The following is a 22,422-nucleotide window of genomic DNA, read 5'->3' on the forward strand; positions in this document are numbered from 1 at the left end:
TGTCCGGTATTTTCTAAATCAGATGTAATGTAGATTGTGATGTAACATCAAGTGTGTCCAGTATTTTTGTTGAAACCATCTGGCAACCCTACTCGAAGAAGAAATGAAAATTCCTTACTTTAGTGGATATGTGGCCTTCAGAAAGAACACAAGCTATGTGCATAGTCTGATGTATGTGAAATTCCTAAGCTGATTTCATGGGGAGTTTCAGATGCAGCTGTAATGAGACCGTGTCTTTATGGAGTGATGACTACAGAGATACTGCCATTAGGGTCCCTCCATCTTTCATTGGTCTGGCTGAGATGAGAGCAGGGAAAGATAGGCTGCAAGTATAGACATACCCTCAGGGGATTACAGTGGACAAGAAGATGGATATGAGTCAACCATGTGCCCTTGTAGCAAAGAAGGCTAACGGAGTATTGCACTGCATTAGTAAGAGCACTGCTAGCCAATGGGAGCAGAAGGAGGCGGTTCATGGGAGCAACAGGGGCACGAAGCCAGGTAAGCTCTCCCCCTCATGCCCAGACCCCCCCCAGCATTTCAATCCCCCTCACTCCCCCCACAAAGACCCCATACCCTCAGCTTGCTCTTACACCCTCCTTCCAGGCCAGACACCTACCCCTACCCTGTTCCTGTGTCCACTGTTGCTCCTGCACACTCCCTCCTGGCCATATACTGCACCCTTCCTTGCTCTTGCACCCTCTGCCCTGGCCAGATACCCTACTCCCAGACTGCTTCTGCACCTTAACTCCCACCCAGATCTTGCAACCTCATCCCCTCCTTCCTCCCAGATCCTGCAACCCCATCCCTATCCAACATGCTGGTAGCCCTGTCCCGCACGCTGAACCCCTCATTTTTGTCCCCACCCCAGAGCCTAAAGGGATCCACAAAATCCACTAACTCTGGCACCCCAGAAAAGTAAATCTGGTCTATGGGAAGCCCTGAACCTCAGTCCTCCCCATCCTTCTCTCTTGCCTGGTGGTGCTGGAGCACTAGAGGAGTGAGGTATCTCAGTTGGGGGTCACATCAGTGTGGGTTAGGGAGTTTTGGAGGAGGTGGGTTGTTGTTTTTTTTTGCTTCTCACTTGTATGGTCCCCAACTAATTATTTTTGTGGCCCTGACCCAAAAAAGGTTTCCCACCTCTGCTATAAAGAAAACATTGAAATCTTTTGTGTTAGACATAAATTAACGTTTTACTTTATTTAAAATGAAGTTTGATAAACTAACATGAGAAAGTTAAAATGCTTAATTTGTTTAATCATTTAAATTAAACCATTCTTACTAGCTGCAGCAGTAGCAAAATGGCTCGGGTGTAATTATATAATTAATGGTGAGTTTCCATTAGCACCTGGTGATCTGCAAAAAGGTTTGCATTGAGCCAGGTGGGCCATGGGCTAAAGAGTTTGGAGAACCTTTGTCATAGACCATCCCTCCATAAACTTATCAAGTACAGTCGTTCAAGTGAGGGTTTTTGCTCTCACTGTTCTCCTGGGAAGGGGGTTCCAGAGCTTCACTCCTCTGATGGTTAACAATCTTTACCTAATTTCAAGCCTAAACTTATTGATGATCCTTTTATATCCATGTTTTTTGTATCAATACCGGTTCTTGTCTTAAATAACTCATCTCCCTCTCTGGTTTTTATCCCTCTGATGTATGTGTCGAAAGCAATCATATCTCCCCATAGGCTTTATTTGGTTTGGCTAATCAAAAAAAGGTGCTTCATTTTCCTCTTATAATGAAGCTTTTCCATTCTTCTGATCATCCTAGTAGCCCTTCTTATGAACTGTTCCACTTTGAATTCATCCCTTTTAAACACGGGAACTGAAACTGCACATAGCATTCCAGATAGGTTAATGACCTGGTCTGGAAACCTCATGTTAAAAACAGATCTTATAGGGAATTCAAAAGACCTTCAGGAGGAATATGAAAGACTGGAAAAGGTAATCAAAGTGGGAGATTATTCCTCGTAACTTTTGAGAAGTCATGGAAAGCTGGTTCAGTATTAGTTTATGTAAATCTTAGTTTTAAATTGAGTGGCTAACAAAGGGCAGCTTCTTGCTCACGCGCACACATAGAATCCTAGAACTGGAAGGGACCTCAAGAGATCAAGTCCGGTCCCCTGGTCTCATAACACAGCCATGGGGAAGAGGGAGTCCTTTAAATAGAAGCAGTTAGAAGAGCTCACATGTCTCTGCCACACTAGCAACATGCTAGTGGTCAGGGCCGGCCTTACCATGAGGCGAACTGAGGCGGCCGCCTCAAGTGCCAGACTGGGGGAGGGGGGAGCGCCACTAGGAGCCAGAGTGTAGAAAATTGTGTCTGCTGCTGTTAGTTCTCCTTTATTGGGGTAGGTAGCGGAGCAGTCCCAGGAGAGGAGTGGAACAGGAAGGAGGCAGAATTGAGACCTTTCAAGTTTTGGCCCAGGCCAGGGGGCATCATTTGAGCTCCCTGCCTCAGGTGCCAAAATGTTGTGGGCCAGCCCTGCTAGTGGTGCCAGAGCTGTGAGCACTTTTAACTGTTTCTATTTAAAGGGCTCGCACCTTCCCCATGCCTATCAGGCAACGTGTTGCCTGGCAGCCACAGGAAACACGAGAGCCCTTTAAATAGAAACAGGTAAAAGGGCTCGCTGATCTGGCGCCTCTAGCACATTGCTAGGGAGCCGGATGCGTGAGCCCTTTTAACTGCTTCTATTTAAAGGGCTTGCGCCTGCCAGACAACTGTGTTGCCTGGCAGCACCCAGCAGGCACAAGCCCTTTAAACAGAAGCCACTGAAAGGGCTCGCAGCTCTCGGCTTCACTGGCCCATTGCCTGGGAACTGTGAAAGGGGGGAGGTAGGAGTGAATTCTAAGCTTCCACCCCAGACTACTCGGGAGGAGGCTAGCACCCAGAACTCTCCCATCTGTTCCAGGTCCCTTCCATTGCCCAGAAGTCAGGGGGCAGGGACCCCAAGCTAAGCAAAGCTCCCAGCAGGGTAGCTCTCAAAGACGTCCCTTCCAGCCCAGGTCCCATCCATTCCTCTTGCTGGATTCTGGAGCTTCTCTTGGCACCATCTTGCCCATAAGCACAGCAGAAAAAATCTGGTTTGGGCTGGTTAGTGGTTTTACTTGGTGAGTGCCTTTTAATTAATTAATAAAAGCACATACACAAACCATTCCTTTCACTAAATAAATATTTTAATTTAAAGAAATTATAATTTGTGTTCTGAAGTGCTCCTGTATTTCAAGGAGTTTCAAAAACAGTTAATCATTGGAAATTTTAGCAGCTTCCTTCGAGAAGTAGCTTTAAATGCCCATAACCTATCGGTTTACAACTGGTTTTGGTAAAAATATCTAGATGCCATTTTTATAGTCAACTGTGGGAATCTTTTATGACTCATAAAACCTAACTGAAAATACTTAGTGTGGGTGGGAATTAAAACAGGGATTTTAATACTATTTTATGGAATCATAGGTCTGGAAGGGGCCATCTAGTTCAGTCCTCTGCATTCATGGCAGGATTAAGTATTAATATTCAGTACCTTGTGCCTTTTCATGAAAGTGATGTGTGCTCTAATGATTTTAGTGTGGGGAGGGTACAAAATTAAAATCATCAAGCATTCATTGGAAAATGTTACACGAGTGACACACCTGCATTTTTTCCCCCTTCGGGCTTTTCTATAAAACAAGTCAGAAACAGCTCTTAATACAATCAGTGGCACAGCTATTTATGAAAGAGTAGTACTTAAGTGGGGGGATAAAACATGTGAAGGTCATTCAAATAACTTTGTCTTCTGGCAAAAACAGCTTTCTGTCCTCCCTCCTTTTCTTCCTTTCTTCCCAACTAACACAAAGAATTCAAGAATATACACATAATATCTTTATCATACAGTAGTCTTGACATATGACAAGCAATTCAGACATTGCTAAGCATCAACCACATAATTAAACTAGCCCCACAAGAGAGGATCTTCCCTACAAAATAATAGGAATGGTAAACTTTTTAAAAATAATTATTTTAAATTTAATGTCTGAAAATACAGAGGACCACAGTAATAATCACAGGTAAGTTTTGCAATTTTGTATATGAACAAAACCCTCTGTTTTATGTAGCCAGAAATTAATAATAACTAAGGCCCCCTGACCCTGCAACAAGCACCTAGGGATCACTGAAAATAAGAGGCAGATCTTCATTCTTACAGAGTTCATTGCAGGATCAAAGTAACAAAAGAGAAGATGGTAATGGGTGCGTGTGTGGTGGTGTTTTTGTTTTTTTTTTACACATTTCTTCACTACCCATTCCACAAAATTAGCAATGGTGAATGGATAGCATGATACTGGCTAGTAAATAAAGTGCCGAATGGCAATTTATTTCATTACTATATGTTGACAAGTAATCCACTTTTCTCCTTTGTTTCCAACTACATCCACTCCCTACTTCCAAACTGATTGTGAAAGTCTTTCAGAAATCATATCATATTCAAGGAAACAAGGAGTAGTTCTCAGTTTTTGTGTGACTTACTTCATTACATATTAATACAGTTGAGGGAGAATTTAAAAATGAATTTTCCAAAGAAGAAGAAAGTAGATGCTTAATGCTGAGTATTTAACAAAGAGTGGATTTCAAAATACTTTTTTACTGAAGTGGCAGGGAAAGCTGTGTGCTTACATTGCAAAGAAAGTATGGCAGTATTCAAAAGAATATACCTTCAACTGGAATTTTGAAAGCAAACATGCATTCACATAAAAAAACATACTTACTGAAGAGAAAGCTAGAAAAACACCAAGACATGGTTGTTCGAATGCAAAGAGAGCAAAGTGTTTTCATAAAACTGACCACAGCACAAGACAGAATTACAAGAACAAGTTACATGATTGTGCATAAAATTGCCCAAAATAGCAAATCATTCTTTGAGGGAGAATTTATCAAGGAATGTTTAGTTGACACTGCTGCAATATTATGCCCAGACAAGAAAAAGCAGTTTGAAAACGTTTCATTGTCAAGGTGAATTATGGTGAGACAAACAATAGAAGAAATCTCAGAGAACCTGGACCAACAGTTGAAAAGCAGGGTCAACAGTTTTTCATACTTTGTTCTGGCACTCGATGAAAGTTGTGATGTCAAAGATACAGCTTAGTTGTTGATTTTAATCGAGGCATCAGTACAAATGTTGAGCTTCCAGAAGAACTGCATCAATACAGTCAATGAAAACTATGACCACTGAAAAAGATCTACTGGAAGCAGCATATAACAGCATCTCAAAATTGGAACTGGACTGGAAGAAATTGGTGAGTGTGATCACTGACGGAAGTCCTAATCTGACAAGCAAAAATGTTGGATTGTTGAAAAGAATACAAGACCAAGTGACAGAAATAAACCCAGAACAGAACATAATTTTTCTACGTTGCATTATTCACCAACAGGCCCCTCTGCAAAAGCGTTCTGCAATTAAACAATGTTGTTGATACAGTTACAAAACTGGTCAACTTTATTAGAGCTTGTGACGTAATGGGGGGTAACCTGCTAACTCTCTGGCTGCTGTCTGTAGCACCACCGAGCAGACAAGTGATGAGTCACTATGCAAAGAGGGTATCTCAACTGGTTTGGCCAGCTGACCCCCATGGAGAGGAACAAAGGAAGGTGGATGCTGCCCTGGCTGGGGGGCAGGGCTGGAGGACAGTGGGTTAGTTCCTGGCTGGAAAGCAGGGGAGAAGGAACTGGGGAGGGGGCTGGGATTCCCCTATCTCAAGGCGGGCACTGAGGCCTCTTAGCCCCCAGTTCCTGTAACCAGATTACATCTGTGCTATGCTGTATCCTGGAGGAGCAATAAACTACCCTCAATTCCACTGGCTGGTGGAGTCTGTTTGTGCCATCTCGGGGTGCAGGAGACGGGGGACCCCCAATGCGCCGTCACAGAGCCAAAGCATTAAATCAAAGGCAATTAATCTCTCTGTTGGAGGACTCTGAGTCAGAGCACAGGGATGTTCAGTATCATACAAATGGTAAACGGTTTAGTTTGGGGAACATTCTGAAAAGAGTGTGGGATCTGAGAGTAGCGATTGATGTGTTTTTGAAAATGAAAGGAACAGATGCAGACTTCCCTCAACTGAATGTGACTTGACTCTCTGATTTTGCATTTGCCATTGACATTATGGGTCACATGAACAAACTGAATTCAAAATTGCAAGGCAAGGGATTTTTTGCCCGTGACATGTATTCCCTTGTCAAATCTTTCATGGCAAAGTTGCTCCTTTTCTCCTGCCAGACTGGAAAGAAGTTCCCACACTTCCCCACTTTGCAACAGATTACAATATCTGACGAGAACCTGGAAAGATACAATTCGTTACTGCTCATTTTGCATGGTGAATTTTTCGACGCTTCATGGATTTTAAAATGATAGAAAATGACATGGCTTTGTTCTCCTCCCCTTTCACATATGTGGTGGAAAATGCTCCGAGGGACTTCCAAATTGAGCTTATTGACTTGCAGAGTGATGCCTTGCTTGCAGAGTATTCAAATCAACACCACTTCTGGGATTTTATGCATCTCTCAATGAACAAAAATTTCTGAATATCAAGGCTCATGCCCAAAAGATGCTTGTACTGTTTGGATCAACTTACATCTGCAAGCAGATGTTTTCTGTGATGAAATTCAATAAATCAAACAGATCTTCTATCACTGATGAACACCTTACAGTAGTGCTTTGCACTGCAACATCAAAAATAACACCTGACTTCATGTCCCTTGTTAATGTCCATCAGAGACTTTCTTCTTCACACTAAGTTGCCTTTTTCTTTTACACATAAGGTGCATGTAACTCAGATGGGCAATAAGCCAGATGCAGCTTCTGCTAGTGCTGTGCCTCTGCAGATAGGGCCATTTAAAGCTCCTGTTGGCTGTGGATCACCATTCCCAGCCCACGTGAACTGCAGGAGGTGGTATCCCAATCCACGCTATGCCCACTGGCGAGGGATAGTGTTCCACGGTGAATGGGAGGTTCAAGCAGCTGTACCAGCAGAGAAGCAGGTAAATAAAGCACTGGTGGCTACTGGGGTTAACCCTGGTGAAACGTGTCCGATTCCTGGGTCAGATAGTGCCCACCACTGATGTATAGGATTGCTAGATGGTTGAAAAAAAATACCAAACACTACCCGCCCCCCACCAAAAAAAAAACCACCAGGAAAAAATTCTGTTGAAGGGAAAAAAAAAAAAAGGGGGAGGAGGAGACCAAAGTTGTTGAGCAAAAACAGCATGTCCCCTTTAAGAGTGAGTGCAGGGATAGGAACCAGGGAGCAGTTGAGCACTAAGACCCAGGTTGGCAGCCATTTTGTGCTGGCAGCCTTGCGGAAGCAGGTAAGCATGGGGTCTGGGGTGCCAGAGTGGGGACCAGGGTGGGGGAGGGAAGGGGGACAAGGCTAGGTGCTGAGTGTCTGTAGGGTTGCCAGGTGCCTGGCATTTTCGCCTCCTGGCTGGGGAAAAAAATCAGAAAATATCGGACATTTTAGGTGTCCAGTATTCTCTGAATTTTTTTTTACCAGACAGGACGCGAAAATATCGGACTGTCCAGGTGAATACCGGACACCTGGCAACCCTACTGATGTAACTAAAAGTTTAGTGTTAGTGTTGTTATTACAAATTTTACAAGTGTTGCCTTCTATGATATTACTTGGATAATGTTGTATTCAGTTAATTATTTCTAAAAATTAATTACTTTTGTGGCAGGGCATAGCCCTGTACTGGCCCTTTAAGGGGTTGAGACTTGGAGTCAGGAGGAAGCCCAGCTGAGGCAGCTAACAAGGGCCCAGCTGGAGGCCATATAGAGCAGCTCCTGGGAGGGGGAGGAGGAGGAGGAGGAGACGGACCTGCATGCCTGCAACGAGAGAGGCTTCAGCCTAGCAAACCCAGGCTACCCAGCCTGAGGCCCTAGGGGCAGCAAGGAGACAGTCATGGAGGGCAGGGCTCACATGGAGGCTGCTCTAAAAGGCCAGGCTGCAAGGAGGCAGCCGCGGTAGGCTGGCGGAGTTTGAGCCAGGGAAGCCCCAGGCCATAAGTCCACAAGGTAGGGTTGCAGGAGGCAACCGGGCAGGCAGAGTAGGAGAAGAACTGGGGGCCCTAGGGAGTAGGAAGGACCCTGGAGGAGGAGCAGAGGAAGAACAATGACTCCCCCCCGGAAGGGAGCACAGACCTAGACTGGAGTGGTCACTGCCGGAGGGCAGTGGCCTGAAGAGAACACCTCACCCAAAGGGGGCATGTCAGTGTCAGAGCAGACAGTTACCTCCCCAAAGGCCACCCTGAGGGAAAAAGCCGTGAAAGTGAGTCAAACCCGCTACACTACGTTGTGTAAAAAACAAAGCAGCATCTTTTTTACAGCACTTGCCCCTGCCCCTTCCACCCGAGGCCCTGCCCCTTCCGGGTCAACCTGCGACCACTTCAGAAATTTGTGAAGTGGCCCCCCTTCAAAATGCCACCTCTGGTCTAGATCATCCATCCCTGGCAGGTGTCTGTCTAACCTACTCTTAAATATCTCCAGAGAATGGAGATTCCACAACCTCCCTAGGCAACTTATTCCAGTGTTTAACCACTGAAGTTTTTCCCAGTGTCCAACCTAAACCTCCCTTGCTGCAGTTTAACCCCATTACTTCTTGTCCTATGCTCAGAGACCAAGGACAACAATTTTTCTCCCTCCTCCTTGTGACACCCTTTTAGATACCTGAAAACCACTATCATATTCCCTCTCAGTCTTCTCCTTTCTAAACTAAATAAGCTCAATTCTTTCAGTCTTCCTTCATAGGTCATGTGTTCTAGACCTTTAATCATTCTTGTTACTCTTCTCTGGATCTTCTCCAATTTCTCCATCTTTCTTGAAATGTGGTGCCCAGAACTGGACATAATCCTCCAACTGAGACCTTATCAACATAGTGTAGAGTGAAAGAATGACTTCTTGTGTCTCGCTCATAACACTCTTGTCAATGCATCCCAGAATCATGGTTGCTTTTTTTGCAACAGTGTCACGCTGTTGACTCATATTTAGCTTATGCTCCACTATGACCCCTAGTTCCCTTTCTGCAGTACTCCTTCCTAGACAGTCACTTCCCATTCTTTATGCGTGTAATTGATTGTTCCTTCCTATGTGGAGTAGTTTGCATTTGTCTTTATTAAACTTCATCCTATTTACCTCAGACCATTTATGCAGTTTGTCCAGATCATTTTCAATTATGATCCTATCCTCCAAAACAGTTGCAACCCCTCCCAGCTTGATGGTATCTGCAAACTGAATAAGCATACTCTCTATGCCATCATCTATATCATTGATGATGATATTGAATAGAACCGGTCCCAAAACAGACCACTGTGGAACCCTACTTGTGTTATGTCCTTTCAGCAAGACTGTGAACTGTTAATAACTACTCTCTGAGGGTACGTCTACACTACAGCGCTAGTTCGAACTAACTTAGTTCGAATTAGTTAATTCGAACTAAGCTAGTTCGAACTAACGCATCTAGAACTAAAAACTAGTTCGAACTAGCGTTTTGCTAGTTCGAACTAGTAAGTCCACATTGAGTGGACTCTGAACAGGGCTTAAGGATGGCCAGAAGCAGTGCCGGCAGGGCATAAAAGGAGGACTTAGAGCATGGAGATGCTGTCTCAGGCTAGCCGAGGGCTGCGCTTAAAGGGTCCCGACCCCCACCCCGGACACACAGTTCTAAGGGGTGCCCCGCTTGCAAAGAAGTTCTGGCTTGGAGTGCCCTGAGTGCCCACACTGGGCACATCACACCACTCGGCCATCAGCCCGGCTGCACTTGCCGCAGGCTGCCATCTGGGGAGAGGGGGCAATTGGGGGGCTGCAGGAGAGCTTCCACCCCCAGAAGCCTGCAGAGCCAGCCCAGTCCTCCCCATCGGGGGCTCGTACCCCATTCCTCCCTCACCTCCTTCCACTTACCCTTCCCTAGCCCCCCTTCTTATTGATGTACAAAATAAAGATAACGTTTCTTCCAACATTGACTCTGTCTTTATTGAACAAAACTGGGGGAGACTGGGAAAAGGAGGTGGGAGAGGGGAAGAGAAAGGCTGGGAGAGGGGAGGGCAACTAACATGATCAGGGGTTGGGAACAGGTCCCAGATGAAGAAAGGCTACAGAGACTGGGACTGTTCAGCTTAGAAAAGAGGAGACGGAGGGGGGACAGGATAGAGGTCTCTAAAAGCAGGGGTTGGGTGGAGAGGGTGCATTCAGAAAAGTTCTTCCTGAGTTCCCATAAAGAAGGACTAGAGGACACCAAAGGAAAGGACTGGGTAGCAGGCTTGAAACTAGTAAGAGAAAGTTGTTCTTCTTGCCAAAGCAAATAGTTAACCTGTGGAACTCCTTGCTGCAGGAGGCTGTGAAGGCTAGAACTAGAACAGAGTTGAAAGGGAAGTGAGATCAAGTGATGGAGGTTGGGTCCATGGAGTCCTATTAGCCAGAGGGTAGGAGTGGTGTCCCTGCCCAAAGTTTGTGGAAGGCTGGAGAGGGATGGCACGAGACAAATGGCTTGGTCATTGTCCTCGGTCCATCCCCTCCAGGGTCCCTAGGGTTGACCGCTGTTGGCAGACAGGCTACTGGGCTAGATGGACCTTTGGTCTGACCCAGGACGGCCATTGTAAGCTCAGGGCTCAGGGTCGGGGGTCTCAGTGGACCCCCTTGATTTTCATGCACACCTGGTCCTGGGTGGCCAGGCTGGCAGCTCTCCTGCCCTAGCCGGCCACTTTCCTGTGCCTAGTGCGGAGATCGTGGACGAGGTCCACGATGTCCGCACTAGCCCAGGAAGGTGCCCGCCTCTTGCGGTCCAGGGCAAGCTCCCGGGAGCCGCCAGCCTGGTCCCGGCAAGAGGGGGTGGGCTGGGGGGCATCGGGTGGGTGGCTCTGTGCCGTGCCAGGTGCAGGGTCTGCTAGCTGGGTGCTGGCAGGCTTGCACCTGGCACGGGCACCGTAGCCAGCCCGTGCCCCTTTAAGGGGTCCGGGGCCGGGAGGGGGGCATAGAGTTTCCCTGGTGTTGGCCAGAGTGGCCACCAGGGAAACCTGGGGAGGGCTAGCCTCCCACTAGTTCGAACTAAAGGGCTACACAGCCCTTAGTTCGAACTAGCTAGTTCGAACTAGGCGTTAGTCCTCGTAAAATGAGGTTTTCCTAGTTCGAACTAAGCGCTCCGCTAGTTCGATTCAAATTCGAACTAGCGGAGCGCTAGTGTAGCACCTATTAAAGTTAGTTCGAACTAACGTCCGTTAGTTCGAACTAACTTTGTAGTGTAGACATACCCTGAGAATGGTTATCCAGCCAGTTATGCACCTACCTTATAGTAGTACATGTATATATGGCCCCCACCCCACACTCTCACCCTCTTTGAACTAGGAAAAAAAGCTTTACTGCTGTTAAAGGTGATATTCCAGACTTTGAGATGCAAGGCTTTTGCCCACCCAGTGTTGTATCTGGGAGTACCAGTCTATATGTCTTAATTTATGATTGCCTTGCACAGGGACAATCACCACTAGGTACCCCAGAAAGAACTCAGGTCTCAGGCAGACTGGGAGCAACGAAAAGCCATGAACCTCCCAAACTGGTGCTCAAAGGAAGCTGGTGTAAGTCAAAGTGGGCTCAAGGAAAACTATACAGACTTTTATGGTGCCAGATGTGGTTAAGCTAGCACACTCTGCCTTAATGCTGAGAACTTACCCTGCTTGCTTCAACTTGATGTAACCGGTAGGACTCCCCAGTACTCTCATTAACTAAATCAAACTGATGACGATATGCTACACAGATCATATTGTCATTGTCTCCAGTCGGTCCATCCACCAGAGTCATGATCACTGGAGGGTCAGAGAGACAAATCTCCTGTAACAGAAATGACGTTACATTAAGATGGAAATAAATTGAAGGAATTATTCTACTTTTCATACTCTCACTATAAATTGTTTGTACTGCAGGTGATGCCCAGGGAGCTGCGCTAGGGGGTAGACAGGCTGTACACAGACCTGTTTCTCCGGCAAACAAGAACCAAATTTAAAAAAGCGGAAGATTTTTGTTTCAGCACATAGAGTGGGATTTCCCATCACTGCTGTTGGGCCTCTCAACTGAACCAAACATGGCATTTAGAAAGGCAAGATATGTGCCCTTCCATGACCAGGTGTCTCCTGCCCAGTGTGAGAGAAGATAATTGTTAATGAATGATCTGTCTCAAGCATACCCTGATGTACTGGAATTCCTCTACTGGTGAGTCAGACAGCGGTGACATCAAAGAGATGCTGGTTAAACTGTTGCCTTGATTGTTTTTCTTTGTGATGAGGAGCAGTTTGTTCCGAATAGCTGCAACAATTCTTAGTTCACTGCTATGGTGTGTATTAATGGCATACAAATGACAGCCTAAGGAGATAATGCAAATGAATAATTTTGTCTTGAAGTGGACAATTCAATGCATAGGCTTGCACCCAAGGCAGTATGCATCTCAAGCCTACCCCATAATATTCTGTTGCTGTCCATCTAGAAATGTCCTCAGTTTTTCCAATAGAACTCAAAAATAAGGTGCAACTCCTTGCTATTCCCAGAACTACGAATTTACACAATTCTACCAATGCACCAAGTCTGACAGGCAACATTGCCCAGTTATTCCAGTCCTGGGCCTCCACACATAGCTATGCCAGAGTCCTTCAATCCTTCTTGAAATATATCTATTCTGCCTCAGAACTTCTCCCAGATAAAAACGAAAAAGTCATGTGGTATTTTTGTGAAGTGCACAAATGGAAACTGGGATTAGCCCAAATTTATTTTCACATACAATCTAAACTCAGGATTTCAACGCACTGCCCAGAGGGGGAAGACTAAGTATCAGTTGCTCTAACATCTACAGGGGAGCCAATGGGACCTTTGGCAGCTTCTAGTCCAGCACCCTAACTGGGTCTTTTGGTAAATGAGACTCAAATTACCTTTTGTTTTCTCAAGTTTGTTTTCTCTGCAATCATATTTGCTCTTTGCCATCTGCTTTACTTCCACCTCATTTTGTACAGCACTCATCCTGAAGACAAGGAGACGAGAGTCCTTCCCTGTTAGGGACAGGGGAGAGTCAGGGAATTAACAAATTAAAAAACAGAACAAATGTCAAATCTGCACATACATCACAACATTTATGAAGATAAGAGGCAACTCTCTCTAGTCTTCTTTGGAGATGAGTGGGAATATGCTTGGAAGGAAAACAATGCCTGTGAATCCTGCTTACATTATGCAGCTCTGCTACCAGATTAAGAGTGCCTGAGCTGATAAGCAAACTGTCATGGTATGAAATTAAATCTGAAACATGGTAGCCAATACAAGAAATAAAAGAATTCCTTCAAATCAATAGCATGGGTTTCCCTCCACCTAGTTCCATAATAGAAAACAAAGTAATGGAAAAGGAGGTGAGAAAACGAGACCAGGATTATTATAACATAATGAAAATCAACGAAGAACTAATGCAAATTACCGCACAAGATCAAAGCATTACCCCTCTGTTTGGAAATAATCCAAGTGAGTCTAAATTTACTGGATCAATGGCGGGTGATCTTAAAATGTGATAATTTAAACAAATTTATGCCAAAGGGGTCATATTCCCACTGCAGAAATGAAAACAACACTCACTGCCAATGCTAAAATCTTCAGTCCCCAACACCTGTCATAAGATGTTTGAAGATCATGTATATAGAAGGAAAAGCAGTAGATTAAAAAAAAAAAAGCGCCCCACTGCACTTTGAACCAACTACAATGGTTATTTAGCCTATGGCAGCTGTGGCTCTTCAGAATACTGTCAGTATCAGAAACAAAAAACAGGACTGTGTAGCACTTTAAAGACTAACAAGATGGTTTATTAGGTGATGAGCTTTCATGGGTCAGACCCACTTCCTCAGATCAAATAGTGGAAGAAAATTGTCACAACTATATATACCAAAGGATACAATTAAAAAAATGAACACATATGAAAAGGACAAATCAAATTTCAGAACAGAAGGTGGATGGGTGAGGGGAGAGGTAAATGTCTGTGAGCTAATGATATTAGAGGTGATAATTGGGGAAGCTATCTTTGTAATGGATAAGATAATTAAAGTAACGGGAGTTCTCACCCACAATTATTTCCAGTTTGAGAACAACTTATACCTCCAGATCAGCGGCACAGCCATGGGTATACGCATGGCCCCACAGTCTGCTAATATCTTTATGGCTGACCTAGAACGTTTCCTCAACTACCGTCCCCTTTTACCTCTTCTCTACTTACGCTACATCGATGACATCTTTATGATCTGGACACATGGCCAAGAAACACTGGAGACATTCCACAGAGATTTTAACAACCTATACCCCACCATCAATCTCAGCCTGGACCATTCTACATGAGAGATCCATTTCCTGGACACCACAGTACAAATCAGCAATGGAAAATTAGACACCACTCTCTATAGAAAACCTACTGACTCATACAGTTACCTACATGCTTCCAGCTCCCATCCAGAACATACCATACGATGCATCATCTATAGCCAAGCCCTTCAATACAACCGCATCTGCTCTAATCCCACTGACAGAGACCAGAAACTTCAGGATCTCTATCAAGCATTTATAAACCTCAACTACCCACCCGGAGAAATAAAAAAGCAAATTGAAAGAGCCAGACGAATACCTAGAAACCATCTACTTCAAGACAGACCCAAGAAAACCAACAATAGAACACCACTTGTCATCACCTACAGCCCCCAACTTAAACCTGTCCAACACGTTATCAATAAACTACAGCCTATACTGGAACAGGATACTAAACTCTGAGAGGCTCTGGGAGACAGACCCATAGTCTCCTATAGACAACCACCTAACCTCAAGATGATTCTTACCAACAACCACAGGAAATACCACACTAATACCAACCCTGGTACCTTCCCTTGCAACAAGCCCCGTTGCCAGTTTTGGCCACATATTCACTCTGCTGATGCCATTATTGGACCTAACCAAGTGAGTTATAAGATAAGAACACATATTCCCTGCGCATCCAGAAATATAATTTATGCTATCATGTGCCAAAAGTGTCTGTCTGCTATGTACATCGGACAAACGTCTCAGACACTTCGCCAAAGGATCAATGCCCACAAAACAGATATTAGACAGGATCACAAAGGAAAAACAGTTTCTTGCCATTTCAACCAGAAAGGACATTGTCTCAACAACTTGATTACCTGCATCCTGCTTCAAAGGCCTTTTAAGACTATACATGAAAGAGAATCCTTTGAACTGTCATTCATGCTTAAATTCGACACTTTACGCCTAAGTTTGAATAAAGACTTTAATTATCTTACCCATTACAAAGACAGCTTCCCCAATTATCACCTCTAATATCATTAGCTCACAAACATTTACCTCCCCTCCCCCCTATTTCCCTTCTGTTCTGAAATTTGATTTGTCCTTTTCATATGTGTTCATTTTTTTAATTGTATCCTTTGGTATAAATGGTTGTGACAATTTTCTTCCACCATTTGATCTGAGGAAGTGGGTCTGGCCCACGAAAGCTCATCACCTAATAAACCATCTTGTTAGTCTTTAAAGTGCTGCATAGTCCTGTTTTTTGTTTCAGCTACACCAGACTAACACGGCTACATTTCTATCACTGTCAGTATCAGAATACTATGATGCTTACCAGTTCCAATTAAGTGGTAATCGGCTCCTCATCTGCTGTGGGAAGGGGGCTGCTCCAGCCCCACTGCAGACAATGGTTGTTCTTGTCCCGAGCAGCCCCTGCCTGTGGGGAATCCAGGGGGCCCTGCAGGCAGGGACTGTCCAGTGTCCAGAGAAGCCTCTCTCCATGGGGAGTCCAACTGACTATGGACAGGTGCTACTCTAGGGGGGCTGGGAGCAGGCAGCAGCTCCAGTGTGACCTATCATTAACTGGTTAACTGATTAATGGGAATTTACATCCCTAATGAGATGTACTGCAACTGCATTTTTTGAAGTTACTGCAAAACTATCAACTGTCCTCCATTTCCACAAGCCAGAATGACAATACTGAACAACCATGACAGTTACAGGGTGCAGAAGACCATGTCAGTAGCCCTCAGTACCACTGCTTGCAAGGTATATTTAACATGGAGATCAATGGGTCTGGGCTATTTTATATTTTAAGCTACTGAGAAATGTATATGTCAATACCATGATGACAATGCCTACATTATGTAAACAATACCTAATAATAATTGCCAAATGAGACCACTTCCCAACCTGCTTACAAAGGGCCTGATCCAATTTAAACTTTAAGCTAGGATTGGGCCCAAAGCAAGCTGCTGACATTACCCAAGAAGACTCAGTTAACATTTAGTCACCTTTCAAAAATATAAGGGACCAATCAGTAAAAGCCCCACTGCCTGGTAGAGGCGATCTTTGAAGAAAATTGGAGAGACTTTGAATTGACTTCTTCTGACACCAGCACTTTCTCACACTGGATGTGGGGTCTTTAGCACAGGTTTCACTTTGTGTGTCAGAATTACTCAGAAATGTGTTGTCACAGCTAACTCCATTCAGGTGTAGGCAATGTGCAGTCGAAAGACAAAAGAACAAATGCCTTGAAACTGGAAGTCAAAACATCTCACCTCTTCACAGAGCTCACAAAAGGCTTGTTAACCCAGACACACAAGTCATAACAATCCTATTTGGAGACAGAGGATACATCCTGCCTCGCTGTGGATGCACCAAGTGTTTTCATGTGGCATCTTAACATTCTGTTTAAATCATCAACTGCTTAGATGAGGAAGACGCACAAAGAGTCTGTCCATCATTCACACCGGAGTGACATGGTGATTTCACTGCCGTGGTAACAGACCTGATCTCTCTGTGGGCTCTTGTGGAGCAGCAGGGATCCTGGGCCGGTCTCTTGGAGGGAGAGGCCAGGAGTGCCTCTATTTTAGTGGTTCTCAACTTTTTTGGCCTTTGGACCACCTGGCTCAATGTAAACCTTTCTGCGGAACCCTAGTTGCTAATGGAAACTCACTGTTAATTACATAATTACGCCTGAGCCATTTTGCTAGTGCTGCAGCTGGGGAGAACGGTTTAATTTAAATTATTAAACAGATTAAGTGTTTTAACTTTCTCATGCTAGTTCATCAAATTTGATTTTAAATAAAGTAAAATATTAATTTATGTCCGATACAAAAGATTTCAATGTTTTCTTTACTTATGGCAGGGAACCTTTTTTAGGTCGGGGCCATTGATCCACAGATAAAGCAGTTGGGGACCACATAAGTGAAAAGCAAAAGAACACCTCCCAAAACCCCCAACCCTCACTGAGATGGCCCCCAACTGAAAATCCTCTGGTGTTCCAGCTCCAATGGGTGAGGAGGGTAAGTGACATAGAGGAGTGATGTTCAGGTCTTCCTATAGGTCAGATTTACTTTTCTGGTGGATTTTATGGACCCCCTAAATTCTGGGGTGGGGACAACAATGAGGGGTTCAGTGCGTGTGACAAGGCTGCCAGTGAGTGGAACAGGAATGGGGTGCAGGATCTGGGAGAAAGTGGGGGGCAGAGGAGGGAGAGGTTGAGAGGTCTGGATGTATGGCAGGGTGTAGAAGCAGTCTGGGAGGCGGGTGTGTGACCAGGAGGAAGGGTGCAGGAGCAACTGTGGATTCAGGAGCCAACTGTGGGTAGGGTGCCTGGCCAGGAGGGAGGGTGACTGGCCAAGAGGGAGTGTGCAGCAATGGACTACGGGTAGGTGTCTGTCCAGGAGGGGAGGGTGCAAAGTCTGTCCAGCAGGGGTAGTGTCTGGCCAAGAGGGATGGTGCAGGAGCAGACTTGGGATAAGGGTTGTACCTCCCTGGTCTGGCACCCTCTGGACCTCACTGGTCCCAGATGCGGTATGTACATGATTCTGGAGGGGGTACCCGAAAGGAGTTTTGTTTGCATGACGTGCCGCCTGATAGAGCTGATGGAAAAAAAGATCTGAGGACTGGAGATGCAGGTGGAAACTCTGGTCGAGTTTAGAAGGGGGTTTGAGCAGATGATGGAGCAAAGGCATGATGTGGCTGAAGGGAAAGGTTAGATATGCAGATGGAAGCAGGATCAAGGGCCTCAGAGGGGGGACTGCTGGGCGAAGAAAATGGACAGTGGAAGCATGTGACTAAGAGAACCAGGCAGAGGAAAAGATGGGTCAGTGAAGGAAAAATAGAGCTCAAGAACAGGTATGTGGAGCTGGAGAATGAAGAAGGGGTACAGCAGGTAGATAATGAAGATAGAAGGGTAAGGAAGAAGAGAAGAGTGGCTAGTCCCATAGATAAAGGGGAAGAGTTAATGGAGACAACACCAATAATGAGCATCAGGAGGATACAGGATGGGTTAAAGAGGGAAAACAGGAATGGCAAGGACTTGCAGCCAGAGAAGGCAGGAGATGGACCAGAGAATCGCACTTTCACTAGGAAAAGGCAGGTCTACGTGATTGGGGACTCCTTATTGAGAAAAATAGATAGGCCTGTAACCAGAGCTGATCCAGAGATTAGAAGGGTGTGCTGTCTGCCAGGTGCTAAGATACGGGATGTGGAATGAGGTTGAAGAGGATTATTAAGGGAGCAGGAAGGAATCCATTGATCATCCTTCATGTAGGAACAAATGATACGGCTAGATTCTCGCTGGAACGAATTAAGGGAGACTATGCTAGGCTGGGGAGGACGCTCAAGGAAACTGAGGCTCAGATGATCTTTAGTGGGATTCTGCCTGTTCCTAGAGAAGGGCAACTAAGATGTGACAGGATTATGATGATCAATAGGTGGCTTAGGCAGTGGTGCTATAAGGAGGGCTTTGGGATGTATGGTCACTGGGAGGCATTTATGGACAGAGGACTGTTCTCTCGGGATGGACTTCACCTAAGTAGGGAGGGAAATAGACTTCTAGGATGGAGGCTGGCTCAAATGATTCAGAGAGATTTAAACTAGGAACTTGGGGGAGATGGTTGGGAGATGTCTAGGTAATCTCTACACTGGATTTTAAAACTGAGAGGGAGGAAAACGAAGAAAGAAAGGATATAGCTGGGGATAGGAAAATGTACATGAAAAAGGGTAGTGTGGATACTAGTCTAATAGGTCATATTGGAGGTACAATGTCCGTGCCAAATAGGGTAAAGAATGTGAGTGAGGCCAAACAGCAAAAATTAAGATGTTTGTACACCAATGCGAAGAGCCTAGGTAACAAAATGGAGGAACTAGAGCTATTGGTCCAGGAAGTGAACCCAGATATTATAGGGATAACAGAAACATGGTGGAATACAAGGCATGACTGGAGTACAGGTATTGAAGGGTATGTGCTGTTTAGGAAAGACAGAAATAAGGGTAAAGGTGGTGGAGCCGCATTGTATATCAAAGGTGAGGTAGATTGTAAAGAAATAAAAAGTGATGGAATGGAGAAGACAGAGTCTGTTTGGGCAAAAATCACATTGGAAAAAAAAACTATCAGATCCTCCCCTGGGATAGTGGTTGGGGTGTATTACAGGCCACCAGGATCCAATCTGGATATGGATAGAGATCTCTTTAATGTTTTTAATGAAGTAAATACTTATGGAAACTGCGTAATCATGGGAGATTTCAACTTTCCAGATATTGACTGGAGAACAAGTGCTAGTAATAATAATAGGGCTCAGATTTTCCTAGATGTGATAGCTGATGAATTCCTTTATCAAGTAGTTGCTGAACCAACAAGGGAGGATGCTATTTTAGATTTGATTTTGGTGAGTAGCGAGGACCTCATAGATGAAATGGTTGTAAGGGACAACCTTGGCTCGAGTGATCATGAGTTAATTCAGTTCAAATTAAATGGAAGGATAAACAAAAATAAATCTGAGACTAGGGTTTTTGATTTCAAAAGGGCTAACTTTAATAAATTAAGGAAATTAGTTAGGGAAGTTGATTGGACTAAAGAAATTATGGATCTTGAGGTGGAGGAGGCCTGGAATTATTTTAAGTTAAAGTTGCAGAAGCTGTCAGAAGCCTGTATCCCAAGAAAAGGGAAAAAATTTATAGGCAGATGTGTTAGACCAAGCTGGATGAACAAGCATCTCAGAGAGGTGATTAAGAAAAAGCAGAAAGCATATAAGGAGTGGAAAATGGGAGGGATCAGTAAAGAAAGCTACCTTATTGAGGTTAGAGCATGTAGGGACAAAGTGAGAGAGGCTAAAAGTCAGGTAGAGTTGGACCTTACAAAGGGAATTAAAACCAATAGTAAAAGGTTTTATAGCCATATAAATAGGAAAAAAACAAAAAAAGAAGAAGTAGGACCACTAATTACTAAGGATGGAGTGGAGGATAAGAATAATCTAGGAATGGCCCAATATCTAAACAAATACTTTGCTTCAGTCTTTAATGAGGCTAATGAAGAGCTTAGGGATAATGGTAACATAACAAATGGGACTAAGGATAAGGAGGTAGATATTACCATATCTGAGGTAAAAGCCAAACTTGAACAGCTTAATGGGAGTAAATCAGGGGGCCCAGATAATCTTCATCCAAGAATATTAAAGGAACTGGCACATGAAATTGCAAGTCCATTAGCAAAAATTTGTAATAAATCTCTAAACTCAGGGGTTGTACCATTTGACTGGAGAATTGCTAATATAGTTCCTATTTTTAAGAAAGGGGGAAAAAAAGCGACCCGGGTAACTATAGGCCTGTTAGTTTGACATCTGCAGTATGCAAGATCTTGGAAAAAATTTTGAAGGAGAAAGTAGTTAGAGACATTGAGGCTAATGGCAATTGGGACAAATTACAACATGGTTTTACAAAAGGTAGATCGTGCCAAACCAACCTGATCTCCTTTTTTGAGAAAGTAACAGATTTTTTAGATAAAGGAAATGCAGTGGATCTAATCTACCTCAACTTTAGTAAGGCATTTGATACAGTACCACATGGGGAATTATTGGTTAAATTGGAAAAGATAGGGATTAATATGAAAGTTGAGAGGTAGATAAGCAACTGGTTAAAGGGGAGACTACAGTGAGTCATACTGAAAGGTGAACTCTTAGGTTGGAGAAAGGTTACTAGCGGAGTTCCTCAGGGATCAGTTTTGGGGCCAATTTTATTTAATCTTTTTATCACTGACCTGGGCACCAAAAGTGGAATTGTCCTGATAAAATTTGCAGATGACACAAAGTTGGGAGCTATTGCCAATTCAGAAAAGGATCAGGATATCATACAGGAAGATCTGGATGACCTTGTAAATTGGAGTGATAGCAATAGGATGAAATTTAATAGTGAGAAGTGTAAGGTTATGCATTTAGGGATTAATAACAAGAATTTTAGTTATAAGCTGGGGACACATCAGTTGGAAGTAACAGAGGAGGAGAAGGACCTCGGAGTCCTGGTTGATTATAGGATGACTATGAGCTGCCATTGTGACATGGCCGTGAAAAAGGCTAATACGGTCTTGGGAATGTATTAGGCGAGGTATTTCCAGTAGGGATAAGGAGGTGTTAGTGCCATTATACAAGCATTGGTGAGACCCCATTTGGAATACTGTGTGCAGTTCTGGTCTCCCATGTTTAAGAAGGATGAATTCAAACTGGAACAGGTACAAAGAAGGGCCACTAGGATGATCCGAGGAATGGAAAAACCTGTCTTATGAAAGGAGACTCAAGGAGCTTGGCTTGTTTACTTTAACCAAATGAAGGCTGAGAGGGGACATGATTGCACTCTTTAAATATATTAGAGGGATAAATACTAGGGAGGGAGAGGAATTATTTAAGCTTAATACCAATGTGGACACAAGAACAAATGGATATAAGCTGGCTAGTAGGAAGTTTAGCCTTGAGATTAGACGAAGGTTTCTAACCATTAGAGGAGTGAGGTTCTGGAACGGCCTTCCAAGGGAAGTAGTGGGGGCAAAAGATCTATCTGGCTTCAAGATTAAACTAGATGGGTTTATGAAGGGGATGGTTTGATGAGATAACATGATCTTGGTAACTAATTGACCATTCATTATCAGTGGTAAATAGGTCAACGGAGGGATGAAAGGAGTTACTATAGAGAACTTTCTGGGTGTCTGGCTGGTGAGTCTTGCCCACATGCTCAGGGTTTAGCTGATCGCCATATTTGGGGTCGGAAACGAATTTTCCTCCAGGGTAGATTGGCAGAGGCCCTGGAGGTTTTTCGCCTTCCTCTGTAGCATGGGGTACAGATCACAGCTGGAGGATTCTCTGCATCTTGGGGCCTTCAAAGTATTTGAAGGCTTCAATATCTGAGATATAGGTGAGAGGATTACTCTAGGAGTGGGTGGCTGAGATTCTGTGGCCTGCACTGTGCAGGGGGTCAGACTAGATGATCATAATGGTCCCTTCTGACCTTAAAGTCTATGAGTCTATGTAAATGTGTGCCTTAGCAACCTCACTAAGGCCTCTGACCAGCAACCACAACTCTTACACAAAACAAGCATTCACAAATCCTTA

The 22,422-nt window shown here is 44.3% G+C and overlaps 1 protein-coding gene across 4 annotated transcripts in view; it reads right to left on the bottom strand.

The window, feature by feature from the left end:
- GARNL3 (GTPase activating Rap/RanGAP domain like 3) overlaps window positions 1-22,422 on the bottom strand; it is a 199,411-nt gene that overhangs the window by 31,371 nt on the left and 145,618 nt on the right. For all 4 annotated transcript variants that reach the window (XM_075905772.1, XM_075905773.1, XM_075905774.1 and 1 more), the window contains 3 exons: window positions 12,925-13,041; window positions 12,189-12,364; window positions 11,678-11,836 (listed from right to left, as the gene is read on the bottom strand). In XM_075905772.1, coding sequence (XP_075761887.1) covers window positions 11,678-11,836; window positions 12,189-12,364; window positions 12,925-13,041 — 452 coding nt within the window. The remainder of the gene's footprint in view (window positions 1-11,677; window positions 11,837-12,188; window positions 12,365-12,924; window positions 13,042-22,422) is intronic.

This window comes from Pelodiscus sinensis, chromosome 22 (assembly GCF_049634645.1).
Source record: "Pelodiscus sinensis isolate JC-2024 chromosome 22, ASM4963464v1, whole genome shotgun sequence".
Taxonomy (NCBI): domain Eukaryota; kingdom Metazoa; phylum Chordata; order Testudines; family Trionychidae; genus Pelodiscus; species Pelodiscus sinensis.